Below are 13,888 nucleotides of genomic sequence, written 5' to 3'. Positions count from 1 at the left end.
AAATCACCTGTATTCTAAGAATATCCAAAAATTGAGTATAGCGAGCTCAAGTAAAATATAAACACACACACAAATCCATAGCAAAAGATAATGTGTAATTTTCCATAACTTTTGTAAGCTACTGTTATAAACATATGTGCACAATGAAGTACATAAAAAACAAGCAGAATAAAGCGTGTTTTGCTCACCTTGGTTGGCATTTGCCCCCTGAGGCAGAGCGTTGGTTAGGTTGGGTAACTCACTCCCATGATTTCCGTCTTCCCAGGGACAGACATCAACGCTGTTCCACTTTTTCAGCTGTTTTAGCCAACTATTCTTCTGCTCCAACTTGCAGTGGGGATTTAAAACGATACACATCCACAGGGCACCTAATTTGAGGGGGAGCAGGAGGGGGGCGCAAGGAAAATTTTAAATGATAAAAATGTCTAATTAAAATAGTTAATGATAGATTTTAAACCATTTCAAATGAACCCTGTTCTGGGATATTTACAACTCTCACAAATTAGTTTCCTGCAAAGAGATAGAAGCAGAGTCTGAGTGTGAACCAAAGATCCAAATGATGTTACACAAAAGACTAAGGCTAACTGTAACAGTAATAAAAAAATGACAACTGACACCACCAAACTGCCAGCATTTCAATAAGAAAAAGACGAATTACCAATTAAAAAGTGGGCAAAGGACTAGAACAGATAGTTCACCAAAGGTGACGCCGAGAAGGGCAACAATCATGTAGAAATGTTCAGGATCACTAGCCATCTAAGATGAAAATCAGAGCAAGGATGAGATAGACATCACTTTACACCAACAACTATAGCCAAGTTCAAAAGAAAACAAACAAAAAAACCCAAGTATGGTAAAATGAGATACTAAACATCAAATGATCTAAAAGAAATAGGAGAAACATAAAACAAGTAATAAAATGGCAGACTTAAATTCAATTATATTAATAATTACAGTAAATGTAAATGATCTAAATGTACCTATCAAAAACATGGCCAAATCAGATATAAAAATAAGATCCAACTCTAGACTGTGTTCCAGAAGTCTACATGAAATACAACGAGACAGGCAGGTCCGATGGGAAAGGATGCAAACAGTGCACCACGCAAACCCTATAAAAGTAAAGCTAGCGTAGCTATATTGATGGTCATGCAAAGTAGACCTCAGAGTAAGGGGAGCTACCATGAATAACGGGGGAAGACACAGCAACCCCAAATGACTGTGCATCGAACAAAAAGAAACGGCAGGATTGAAAGAAGAAACAGGTACAACAATATTTAGACTTGGCATTTCTCTGAGTGATCTGACAGAACTAATGAGAAAAAGACCAAAATCAAATAGGAGAAAGAAAATTAGGATTGAAAAAAAAAATCTCAACAACAGTATCAACTCTAAATAAGTGGGAAACACACACACACACCACAGACACACAAACTTACTCATTAAATACACAAACAACAAACAAACCTTGAAAATGTTAAAATAATTGAATCACAAAACATATATTCTCTGATATAATAAGATGAACTCTAGCCCAGGTGGCGACGAAGCATGGTAGTAGGGCAGGAGGAAAGTCAAGGGAGATGGAGGAAAGAGCTAGGAGTCAAAGGGCATTCATGGAGGTCTAGACAAAGATATGTACATGCAAACATATATAGGAGGATGGGGAAATAGATCTATGTGTCTATATTTATAGGTCAAGTATTAAGGTGGCAGAAGGACCTTGGGCCTCTACTCAAACACTCCCTCAATGCATGAATACTTTCTTTTATTAAATTGGAACTCTATGATGCTCACTCTCCCGACACAACGGCTGGAGCCAAAGTGGGTGAACAAGTAAATGTCGTGAAGAAAGCTGATGGTGGCCGGCTATCAAAAGAGATAGTGACTGGGGTCTTAAAAGCTTGAAGATAAACAAGCGGCCATCTAGCTCAGAAGCAACAAAGTCCACATGGAAGAACACACCAGCCTGTGTGATCGAGTGGTCCCAAAGGGATCAGTTACCAGGCATCAAAGAACAAAAAATCATATCATTGACTGCACACCTCCATGATAGGACCGCTGAAGACAAATGGGTGCATAAGCAAATGTGGTGAAGAAAGCTGATGGTGCCCGGCTATCAAAAGAGATAGTGTCTGGGGTCTTAAAGGCTTGAAGGTGAACAAGCGGCCATCTAGCTCAGAAGCAAAAAAAGCCCACATAGAAGAAGCACACCGGCCAGTGCGATCACGAGGTGTCAAGGGACCAGGTATAAGGCATCATGCAAAAAAAAGATGTAAGTGTGTGTATGTATGTGTATATATGTATATATGTATGTGTATATATGTATATATATACCATATTAAATGAAGGGGGAAGTGCAGAGTGGAGACCCAAGGCCCAAGTGTCGGCCAATGGAGATCCCCTCATAGAGGGGTTTAGGAGAGGAGATGGGTTAATTAGGGTGTGAGGTACTACCGATGAAGAACACAGCTTTCCCCCAGATCCTGGATGCTTCCTCCCCCCAACTACCATGATCCGAATTCTACCTTGCAGGGCTGGATAGGACAGAGGCTGTACACTGGTACATATGAGGGCTGGAGGTACAGGGAATCCAGGGTGGATGATACCTTCAGGACCAAGGGTGTGAGGGACGATGCTGGGAGAGTGGAGGGTGAGTGGGTTGGAAAGGGGGAACTGATTACAAGGATCCACATGTGACCTCTTCCCTGGGAGAGGGACAGCAGAGAAGGGGGGAAGGGAGACTCCGGATAGGACAAGATATGACAAAATAACGAGGTATAAATTACCAAGGGCACATGAGGGAGGGGGGAAAGGGGAGGGAGGGAAAAAAAAAAAGAGGACCTGATGCAAGGGGCTTAAGTGGAGAGCGAATGCCTTGAGAATGATTGGGGCAGGGAATGTATGGATGTGCTTTATACAATTGATGTATGTATATGTATGGATGGTGATAAGAGTTGTATGAGTCCCTAATAAAATGTAAAAAAAGAAAAGAGGAGAAAAAAATGATTAGGGCAAAGACTGTACAGATGTGCTTTATACAATTGATGTATGTATATGTATGAACTGCGATAAAAATTGTATGAGCCCCAATAAATTGTTAAAAAAAAAAGACGAACCTAGCATTCACTAATAGAGAAATTTGAAAAATTTTCAAATATCTGAAAATTAAACAACACATTAAAAGAGAAGGCACATGGGAAATCAGAAAAAAAATTTTTTACTGAATGAAAATACTATTTAAAAATTTGTGGAATTTAGCCCCCAGCCCCGAGGCATTCAAGAGAAAGTTTATAGCATTAAATGCTATGCTGGGAAAGTCATATAGCCATCTCAATATATTCTGAATATATGCCTATGCTGAGAGAGAAGAAACCAACAATGTAAACCACCATCTTAAGAAACTAGACAAAAAGAGTAAATTAAAGTCAAAACAAGGAGAAGAAAGAAAATGGGAATCAGAACTCAATGGAATTGAAACAGACCAAATAAATAAAAAAGTCCAAAGCTGATTCTTTAGAAATATCAATAAAATCAATAAAGCTTCAGCAGACCGACTGAAAAAGAAAGATACCAGCAAAAGAAGAAATATCTTTTGTAGCTCCCAGTGACATGAAAAGGCTAGCAAATGAATATTATGAAAAAAAGTATGCCCATAACCAATAATGTTGATAAAATGGCCAAATTTCTGGAAAGTTACAAACTAACAAAGCTTACTTAAAAGGAAATAATAACTGGGATAATAATAATTCCATTAAAGAAATTAAATTCATGGTGAAAAATATGCTAACCAAACTGGTTCAAATGACTTTCCTAGAAAATCATAACAAAGACTCAAGAACGAAATAACGTTCATTCTGTGGAATACCCTCCAGAGAGTAGGCAAAGGCAATGTTTCCACAACTTAGTTGAGGAGGTCAGCACTGTTGTAATAGTAAAACCAAAAAAAGATAACAAGTAAGGACAACTAAAGATCATGAGCATAGAAGAAAAAAATCTTCAACAAAATATTAGCAAATCTAAATAAGCAACATATTAAAAGGAAAGATCAACTTTAATTGGGTTTGTCTCAGGTGTACAAAGTTAGTTCAACATTAAAAAAACAACCACTATTAATTCACCACATTAAGAGATTAAAAATTGCATGACCATCTCAATATATGTAGAATGACGAATGACAAATCAACAGTTCTTCATAGTTAAAACAAAGAAAGAAAAGAGGAGGCTTCTCAGCTAAAAGGCATCTACAAAAAGACGGAGTGCCTGTCCCCCAATGAAAAACCATTTCCCATTTGACATCATGCTGGAAGCGACAGCCGGGCAAACAGGGCGAGAAAAAGGGGTCAAAGTCGGAGATCACAAAGGGAGAAAGAAAGAGCCTTCACCTGCTGACAATACTCCTATTAGAAAGCAGATTACTTAAGATACAGCTAGATTAAAATTAAACATATTTTTGACGCATTTTAAAGTTATTCTAGTTTTTAATGTTTTCCATTTCTTTTCAATTGCCATTTTCTTTTGTGGGTGTTAGATTTTGAGATGGGGATGGTACAATTTTCGGTATATGAAATCCAAGATAGATAAATTTACAGAGGCAGTAACTGGATGACTGGTCTCTTGGTAGGGCAAAGAGGCTGGGAGGGGGCAGGAAGGAAGAGTTACTAACAATGGGCACAAGAAAGAAAATGATCTAAAATCTATCGTGATGATTGTACAACTCTTCCTGATATGATTGAACCATTTAACTGTTACATGTGGTTTGTGTTCCAAAAAACTTGTAAAAAAATCATCTAGACTTCCTCAGTTTAGCAAGGTCCAGGTAATTCCAAAACAAACAGGATAACACAGTATGTTAAAAATGAACACTATTAAGCACTATTTATAGTAGCACAAAAAACATGAAATATTTGAGTATAAATCATAATTATGTATAGATTCTGTGTAATAAAATTACAAAATACTGATGAAAGAAACCAAAGACAACCTAAAAAAGTAGAAAGTTATTGTTCATGGACTGAAAAATTCAATTAAGATGTTGGTTTTCCCAAAATTAATCTCCAGATTCAAAGGGGCTGCAACACCCTAAGAGGCTTCTTGTATGTATTTGTTAGCTGACGCTAAGATTTCTAAGGAAAGGCAATGGATTTCAGACTAGCTAAGGCAATTTTAAAAAAAGAAAAATGTTGAAGGACTCGTACTACTTGATGTCAAGACTTTTAAATGAAGCTACACCAATACAAACTACTGCAGTCCTGGCAAAAAGAAAAGAAAAAAGCACATGGATCTGTCAGGAGACCCACAAAGTATGTTCAATTAACTGAATTCAACGAAGGAAAACAGCCTTTTCAACAAATTGTGCTGACCTAATTGGACATCCATGCGCCCACACAAAAGCCCCAATTCATACTGCATGCCTTATGTATAAAATCACAAACCCAGACCTGAAACCATAAAGCTTCTAGAAAATCCTTTAAAGAGAAAATCTTTGCAAAGGTTAAGCAAAGATATTGTTATATACAAAACCCAAAACATATTTATAAAAGTGGCCTTCATTCAAATTTTAAATCTATGCTTTGAAAAAGTCAATGTTAAGAGAAAGAGAGAAAACATCTATAAATCCCATTCCTGACAAAAGAAATATATCTAAAGTATGTACCACGAACCCATCCCCATTGGGTCAATGCTGATGCTCTGCGGCCCTCTGCAGTAAAGCTCTTGTGAGAGTTCAGAGCGTAATTTGTCCCCCTTGGAGAAGCTGGTAGGTTCGAGCTGTCCACTGCACAGTCCGCAGCACAATGCTCGCCTGATAGTACCACGAGGGCTCCAAGGACATGCACAGTCCTCTCAAAATCACTACGACAACACCACCAACAAAAGCACCACGACAAACAACACAAACAGGCAACCAATGCACTTGAACAGAAGTTTTACCTCAGACGGTATACACATGAAAAGATGCTCACCATCGTTAGTCACTAGGGAAATACAAATCAAAACCACAATATGGAACCACTTAAAAACTGGCTAATTAAGATAGGAGAAGGACATTGGGCGTCTGTCTACTCAAGTACTCCCTCAATGCAAGAACATTTTGTTCTAATAACCTGGAATGTCATAATGCTCACCTTCCTGCCATGATCGCTGAAAACAAATGGGTACATAATCAAATGTGGTAAAGAAAGCTGATGGTGGCCAGCTAGCAAAAGATATAATGTCTGGGGTCTTAAAGGTTGAAGATAAACAAGCGGCCATCTAGCTGAGAAGCAACAAAACCCACATGGAAGAAGCACAACAGATTGTGTGATCACAAAGTATCAATGGGATCAGGTATCAGGCATCAAAGAACAAAAAATCATATCAATGTGAATGAGGGGGAGTGCAGAGTGGAGACCCAAAGCCCCTCTGTAGGCAACTGGACATCCCCTTACAGAAGGGTTGCGGGGAGGAGACGAGTCAGTCAGGGTGCAGTGTAGCACTGATGAAACATACAGCTTTGCTCTAGTTCTAACACTTCCTCATACAACTATCCTCTAGTTCTTTAATGCTTCCCTCCACCCTACCCACCCCCACTATCGCAGATACAAATCCAGCTAGACCTGAGGATGTACACTGGTACAAATAAGAACAGGAAACACGGGTAATCCAGGACAGATAAACCCCTCAGGAGCAATAATGAAAGTAGCAATGCCAGAAGGGTAAGGGGAGAGTGGGGTGGAAAGGGGGAACCGATCATAAGGATCTATATATAACCCCCACCCTGGAGGATGGACAACAAAAAAGTGGGTGAAGAGAGACATTGGTCAGTGAAAGACATGGAAAAATAATAATAATTCATGAATTAAGGGTTTGTGAGGAAAGGGGAGTGGGGAGGGAGGGGAAAAATGAGGAGTTGATACCAAGGGAGGATCAAGTAAAAAGCAAATGTTTTGAGAATGATGATGGCAACAAATGTACAAATGTGCTTGACACAATGGATGGATGTATGGATTATGGTAAGAGCTGTGTGAGCCCCCAATAAAATGATTTTAAAAGAGAAAAAGAAACCGTACAAAGGGTCTGCATTAACTCAGTGGCAATGGGTAGGTAGCCTCAGTGAGGTAATAAAAAACTGATTACAGAGAAGAATGGAAAAGTAAATAAATAAAAACTGGTGAATATTAGTAGGGAGTTGAAAATACTAACTGCTGGTGAGGCTATGGAGCAACTGGAATGCTGAGAAACTGCTGTGGAGAGTGAAAAATGGTACTGCCACTCAGAAGTTTGACAGATTCTCCTAAGCTCAAACATATTACCACGTGATCCAGCAACTTCATTCCTAGAATTTTCCCAAAACAAATGAAAACGTATGTTCACATAGAAAACTGTGCAAGAATGCTTGCAGCATCTTTATTTATCGTGTCTAAGAATGGAAGCAACCCAAATCCTTCAACTGGCGGATGACTAGATAAACTGACCCAAGCACACTCCAGTAGAAGACTACTCAGCAGGGACCAAAACAAAACAATCCTGATGAACCCAGAACATCTCAGATGCACCATGCTAACGGAAGCGACCCTCAAAGGCGAGCCAGGAACGAACGAACGAATGAACACACACACACACACACACACACACACTCTCTCTCTCTTTCTCTCTCTCTCTCTCTCTCTCTCTCTCTCTCTCTCTCTCTCTCTCTCTCTCTCTCTCTCTCTCTCTCTCTCTCTCGATTTAACATTCTGGAAGAGAAGAAACTAAAGGAACAGAGAGGAGAGCTCATGGCCGGGGTGGGGGTGAGGGTGGGGGTGGGACAGTGGCTTTGACAACAAGGAAAAGCCTGCGGAGGCTTTAGGCAGTGCTGGAACCATTATGTATCTTGATTGTAGCAGTGATCACATGACAATGCACCTGTACAATCTCAAAATTATACACTAAAAGAGAAAATATGATAATTAAAAGGTAGTTTTAAAATAGCAGTACGATTTCCTACATGAATTAAACAATTATCAAGCTATTGGTGGTTGCTTCCCAAACGCTTCAGAAACTCAGGGAAGAGCTCTCTCTGTAAGACCCCACTTACTACCAATCACTAGTTTATTACATTTCTGCATTTCCAGTGCCAAGAAGCAGAAATCCAGCTTCAAATGAACTGGCCCACAGACTATATAGCAAAGCAAGGCGCAAATGAACACAGTAACCATTGGCATTTGTATTGTTACATGTACATAACTAACAGCCTTTCTTATGGAACCAGCTTATGGGAAAAGAGACACCAGCTTGCTAGGCTTCAGGCTTTGAACCGATGGACACTATGAATGACGTTCCATATAACTAATTAAATGACAATAGAAACCCTATAGATTGGATATAAAATTCTGCATTAGGATTTATAAGGTTATACTAAACTCAAATGTTTACCAAATAATTGAGTAACATATCAAGCTATAATAGTCAACATGTAATATTTAAGAATTTCATGGTTTTCTTCAAAGGTACTTTTATTTTATGATTCTTATTCATAATCTTAATTGAATATTTTATCAGATAAAATTAAGACCTTGCCCTAAGAAATATCTGTGACTCATATTTTCACTTATTGGGTGTTGTTAATGAAATTCCTGTGCATAAAATCAACCAAGTGAATTAATATTGACAAACATGATATAGATGTCTATCTAGAAATGAGTGATCAATTTTCAATTTGTCTATTTTTATAATCCAGATATTTATATTTGAATCCATAGCTATATTAAGAACTATTATTTGTTTTGAAGATCAAATTGAAAGTACCACCAAGTCAATTAAAGCTAATAGTTATTTTCATATCAAATATAGAAACTACATATTCTAAATACTCATTTATGTATCTCAAATCCATTGTTCTCACATTCAATATCTAGTTCTTTAAGCATCTAAAATGTCTGCTTTTAAAAATAGAATTAATAACCAAAATTATACTAAGCAGAAGTTCCTTTAAGTAACTCAAAGGTTAAAATTAACAAGATATTATCCAAAGTATATAGTACTAAAAGATTAACTGATAAATGAAGACTTGATAATGAACCCAAGATACTGTTCTCTGACAAGGGAATATAATTCCACCCGTTAGAAAGTCCTTTGAAGAGATAAATGGAAGAACACACACACACACACACACACACACGGTCTGTAAAACTGATAATCATGATTATTAATAACCACTATTTATTGGACACCTATTATAACTGTGAAGGTGCCTGCATCGGACAGTTTGCTTTCAGCTACTAACTTAAAGGTTAGAGGTTCAAACCTGCCAAACAGCAACGTGGAAGAGAGGTAGAGTAACCTGCTTTCATAAGGATTACAGCCAGGATAACTTTGTGAAGCAGTTCTACTTGGTACTAGATGGGGTACCGTGAGTCTATCCCACTTGAATTTTGAGAATATCACACACAAGAAGAGATCTGATGCATTGCACACTAATGACAGACGATTCGACAAGCTGTGGGATGACATCAAGAACAGAACACATGAAGAAAGCAAGGGTTATTAAAAAACACAAGGAAGAAAAGGTCAAAGTTCAGTCAGTCTTCAACGGAGATTACAGCTCAGTGTAAATAAACAACAACAACAACAACAACAAAAAACCTGAACCAATAGGTAATATCGAGGCAAAAGACTAAAGTTGTCAAGGATTTCATTTTGCTTGGATCCACAATCAATGCTCAAAGCAGCAGCAGCCAAGAGATCAAAGGGCATGTTGTATTAGGTTGGTGTGCTGCAGGAGGGTCTTCAACAGTTTGAAAAGCAAGGATGTTACTTTGGAACTACCTTGACCAAGGCATGGTATTTTCAATTGCCTCACTTTCGTGTGAGGGTTGGGCACTGAATCCGGAAGATTGGAGCAGAATGGAGGCATTGAATTATGGTGCTGGAGAAGAAAATTGAAAAAGAAAAAGGCTATTAAAGAGCTACAGGAAATTGATGCAATGGCTTCAGCAATGGGCTCAAACATAAAGACAATTGTGACTCCATGGTCACTAACCACAAGAACCCTCTAATAAAGCGCCCTAATTGCACAGTGGGTTAAGCATTGAGCTACTAATCAAAGGGTGTCTGTTTAACTGCTGCTAATGTGTGGCAGAAGTCCCATAAAGATTTATAGCCTCAAAGTCATATGGAGTAGTTCTACTCTGGCCTGTCGGGTCACTCTGAGTCAGAATTAACTCCACATTAATGGGTTGGTTTGGGGTTTTATAGGCACTAAAAGGAGCTCCAGCGGGGCAGTGGGTAAGTGTCTGGCCAGTAACTTTAATTCCACCAGCTACTCTGTGAAGGACAGATGTGGCAATCTGATTACACTGAAGAGCTCAGCCTTGGAAACTTCAACAGGCAATTCACTGTACCCTACCGGGTCAATGTGGGGGACAGGAGAGGGTTCTACTAACATTTTCTCATCGGCTCATTAGAATACCCCTAAGAGGTCAGAATTAAGATTACCATTTTAAAAATGAGAAACGCACACCCACAGAAGTTAAAATCTTTAAAAGCAAAATATTAGGTATTCTTGGAACTTAAAACAATGATTTCGATGACTTTTAGTTAGAAATAATTCCACAAACTCTAAATTTTAGAGTCTCGTGCCTGTATTTCCCTAATTAAAATTTTTCCATTTTTCAGAACAAGGGGGAAAAATTAAGCCAAGCCTATATTAATTTGTCTGTAACATTCTTTCATTGCTAAACTCCCTAAAGAGAATTTTCATCCTAAAAGAATGCTCTTAATGTTAGACTCAAGTTCAGAATGATAATAGATAAAGTCTTTTTATCTTAACAGTCACTATTACAAAAGCTGTAATTAGCCTTAATAACCAAGTTAACCAAAATTAAGTAAGTCATTCTCCAAATTTTATTAATTCAGAGCCCTACTTTGGGCATTTTTTATCTTTCCCCTCAAACACACCTTAACATTTGTAGCTTTAGGAATAAAGTACTTTGATGATTAAACACTCCATTTCTACTGGCCCTCTATTAACCGTTTTAAGGACCCATCCAGAAATCTCACTCTCACTGTCATCAAGTCAATGCTAATTCATAGCGACTCCTTTGGCTTTTGAGACTGCAACTGTTAATGGGAGGAGAAAGCCCAGTCTTTCTTCCTTAGAGCTGCTACTGGTTTTGAACTGCCAACCATGTGGATCACAACCCAATGCTTAACCTCTACACCACCAGGGATCCAGTAACTAGAAGTAGAGAATTCAAAGATAACTAAGTATTCCCAGAACCTAGCAGAGGACAACTGCTTCTTTTGCAAAGGACACTTACGTAGTTACTTGGAATGGATAAAAGCGAAACACTTTCAAGTGGCTTTACTAACTTCTTTCCTCCAAGTATAGGCAGGCGATTATCAGCGAAGGCACTGGTGCAAGTGTCCGCTCGCTTGTGAATTCTCCATGACACATTTCAGCTTTAGTGTAGCTTCCCTCAGCCAGCATGCTTCCACCCTCCCTACCACTACACTCCAGGTCATCAGCACTCAGGGATCTGAGTGGAAATACGCACTGGAACATAAGAGCCGAAGTACACCAACAATAGGGGGGAACACCCCTGAGAAGAAATACAAAACATTTTTCTCATAAAGTAACTCACTTGTCCTAATCCAGCCAGTGGTCTGGACTGGTTCACATCCTCCTGTACCTGACCAAACACCTGAGTGCATGCCTCTGACTGAGACTGAGCATCATGCGTTGAAAGCTCTCCGCTCCTCACTTCTGCATTCCCCCAATAGCAGAGAGCCAGTGGAAGAGAGCCAGCCAGAGGCACTTCAGCTGGGAAAGACCCATGAATGCTACATCCCCTGTTAGCAGGGCCGCCTGTTCAAGCCAACATTTTAGATGTACACATCACACACCACCGTGCTCCATCTCACAGCCACAGTGTTTTCTATTTCCAATGAGAAGATTTTTTTCATCTAGGAGGTCGGGAATGGACAAGGTGTGGATTACCAGCTGTAGGCCCACGAACAAGCCCCCTTTGTCTTTGTGCAGTAGTTCTCTCAGGGAAACACAAGGGCTCACAGGGCTGTTTAGCCTTACGTGGGCTGACAGGTATAAGCAAAAAAGGGTCTTACTAATTGTAGCACTCACTCAGCTTCAAAACAAACAAACAAACAAACAAACAAACAAACCCAAAAGCTTTGGGGAGACTATGATGTTGAGTGAATAGAGACTTGATGGTTTAAAGAGAACTGGAGGACTCTGACTTCAAGTGACTATCTGATACCCATATACATACTTTCACTGTAGCACATAAGTACACAAAGTAGCAATACTAGTAAACACTTCTTAGCCAGTCATGCAAGGCACTTGTACAATTGCTTTCCACTTTCCTTATGTTTTCAGGTAGAAACATTTCAGTCTCTACTTTCACCTGGGTTTTACTGTCAAGCTCTTAAGAGGTTTCCGGTTCCTGTAACTATAGTTTCCTCAGGCCTCCCAGGCCCCTGAGCCCAGAGGCATCTGCACTTCAGAGGTCTGAGATACTTTCCTAATTTGATCCTACCTACTTGGTGACAGGGTGACAAGACACTTCCCAGACTCTTACCCAACCCAAGAGGGTCAGATACCATTTTTTCTGCCCTCGGTAAATTCATGGCAAAGGATGGGCAAAGGAGGGCAGTAAGAAAGTCTGTGCCAACTCTTCCTTACCTGCCTCCTCCAGGACTCAGGGCCAAGCACTCCCAACTCGCTATCCACGCTGACTCCCCGAGTTTCAATGCCCAGCCTCCACAGCCTGCTTTCCGTAGGAGAATCTCAACACTAACCACTTTCAGAACCCAAACTGAGGGGGAGGGAGGAAACCCAGAAGTTAAACTAGGAAAAAAATTGGCTTAAGGAGAATTTAAAGATGGGCAATAATTACTTTTTAAAAATACATATGGATCTTGTTCTACTATTTCCTATAATGTGGATTTATTTTTAAGAAACATCCAGTTTCACCCAATTCAAGGGATAACAGGACTTCACTACACCTCAGTTAATACATTCTCTGCTTCATGTTGTGCATGTGAAAGTTGGGCATTGAATGAAGACGAGTGAAGAAGAATCAGTGCATGTGACTTGTGCAGCGGGGTAAGAATATTCAAAGTACCAGAGACTGTCAAACCAATCTGTCTTGGAAGAAGTATGACTAGAGCGTTCCTTGGAGGCAAAGGTAGTGGGACTTCGTCTTAACAGACTTTGGACATGTTGTCAGGAGAGACCAGTCCTGTAAGAAGGACATGATGGTTGGTGAAGTAGAAGGGCAGTGAAAAAGAGGAAGGCCCTCACTGAGATGGACTGATACTGTGGCTACACAAAAGGGCTTAAGACAATGGGGCCAAGCAGAGGAACAATTGTAAAGGGGGGCAGGACTGGACAGAGTTTTGTTCTGTTCCACATAGGGTGGCGATGGGTCCAGAACCCACTCACGGCACCTAACAACAACAACACCACCTCTCATGCACATCAATGGGACAAGGAAATAAAAAGTGATGGTGCTGGCGGAGAATACGGAAATGCCTGGTAAAGTAGAGAGTCACAGGAAGAGGCAGGCAGTCAAGGAGATGGAATGACAGCGATGGTGTGGTGTGTAGAGTTGCCGTGAGTCCAACCTGACTCAGCAGCACCTAACAACAACATCACCTGGGACGTGGATAACAAACATGAAGTATTGTCAGGCTGATGACCACTCATCTGGTTATCTGTTGCTACGTAAGCAGAATTCTCTCCCCCAGTTCCTCTGCTCTAACATGCTCACATCAACAGCTTGGGCTTGCTCAGGATGGCCGAACTTCCCCAGTGGAGACGTTAGGCTTTATGGCAGAGGCTGCCAAAGAAGGGAACACTCAAAGCCCAGAAACTAGCCAAGCATCTCTTCTGCCATGTTCTGGTGAG

General features: G+C 39.9%; 1 protein-coding gene across 1 annotated transcript in view; it reads right to left on the bottom strand.

Annotated features, from left to right (window-relative positions):
- Positions 1 to 13,888, bottom strand: part of ZSWIM6 (zinc finger SWIM-type containing 6) — a 225,961-nt gene that overhangs the window by 28,454 nt on the left and 183,619 nt on the right. Inside the window, exon 5 of the mRNA XM_075541070.1 lies at positions 189 to 368. Coding sequence (XP_075397185.1) covers positions 189 to 368 — 180 coding nt within the window. The remainder of the gene's footprint in view (positions 1 to 188; positions 369 to 13,888) is intronic.

The sequence above is a fragment of the Tenrec ecaudatus genome, chromosome 2 (genome assembly GCF_050624435.1).
Source record: "Tenrec ecaudatus isolate mTenEca1 chromosome 2, mTenEca1.hap1, whole genome shotgun sequence".
Lineage (NCBI taxonomy): Eukaryota > Metazoa > Chordata > Mammalia > Afrosoricida > Tenrecidae > Tenrec > Tenrec ecaudatus.
This window is presented reverse-complemented; position numbering and strand designations above follow the sequence as displayed.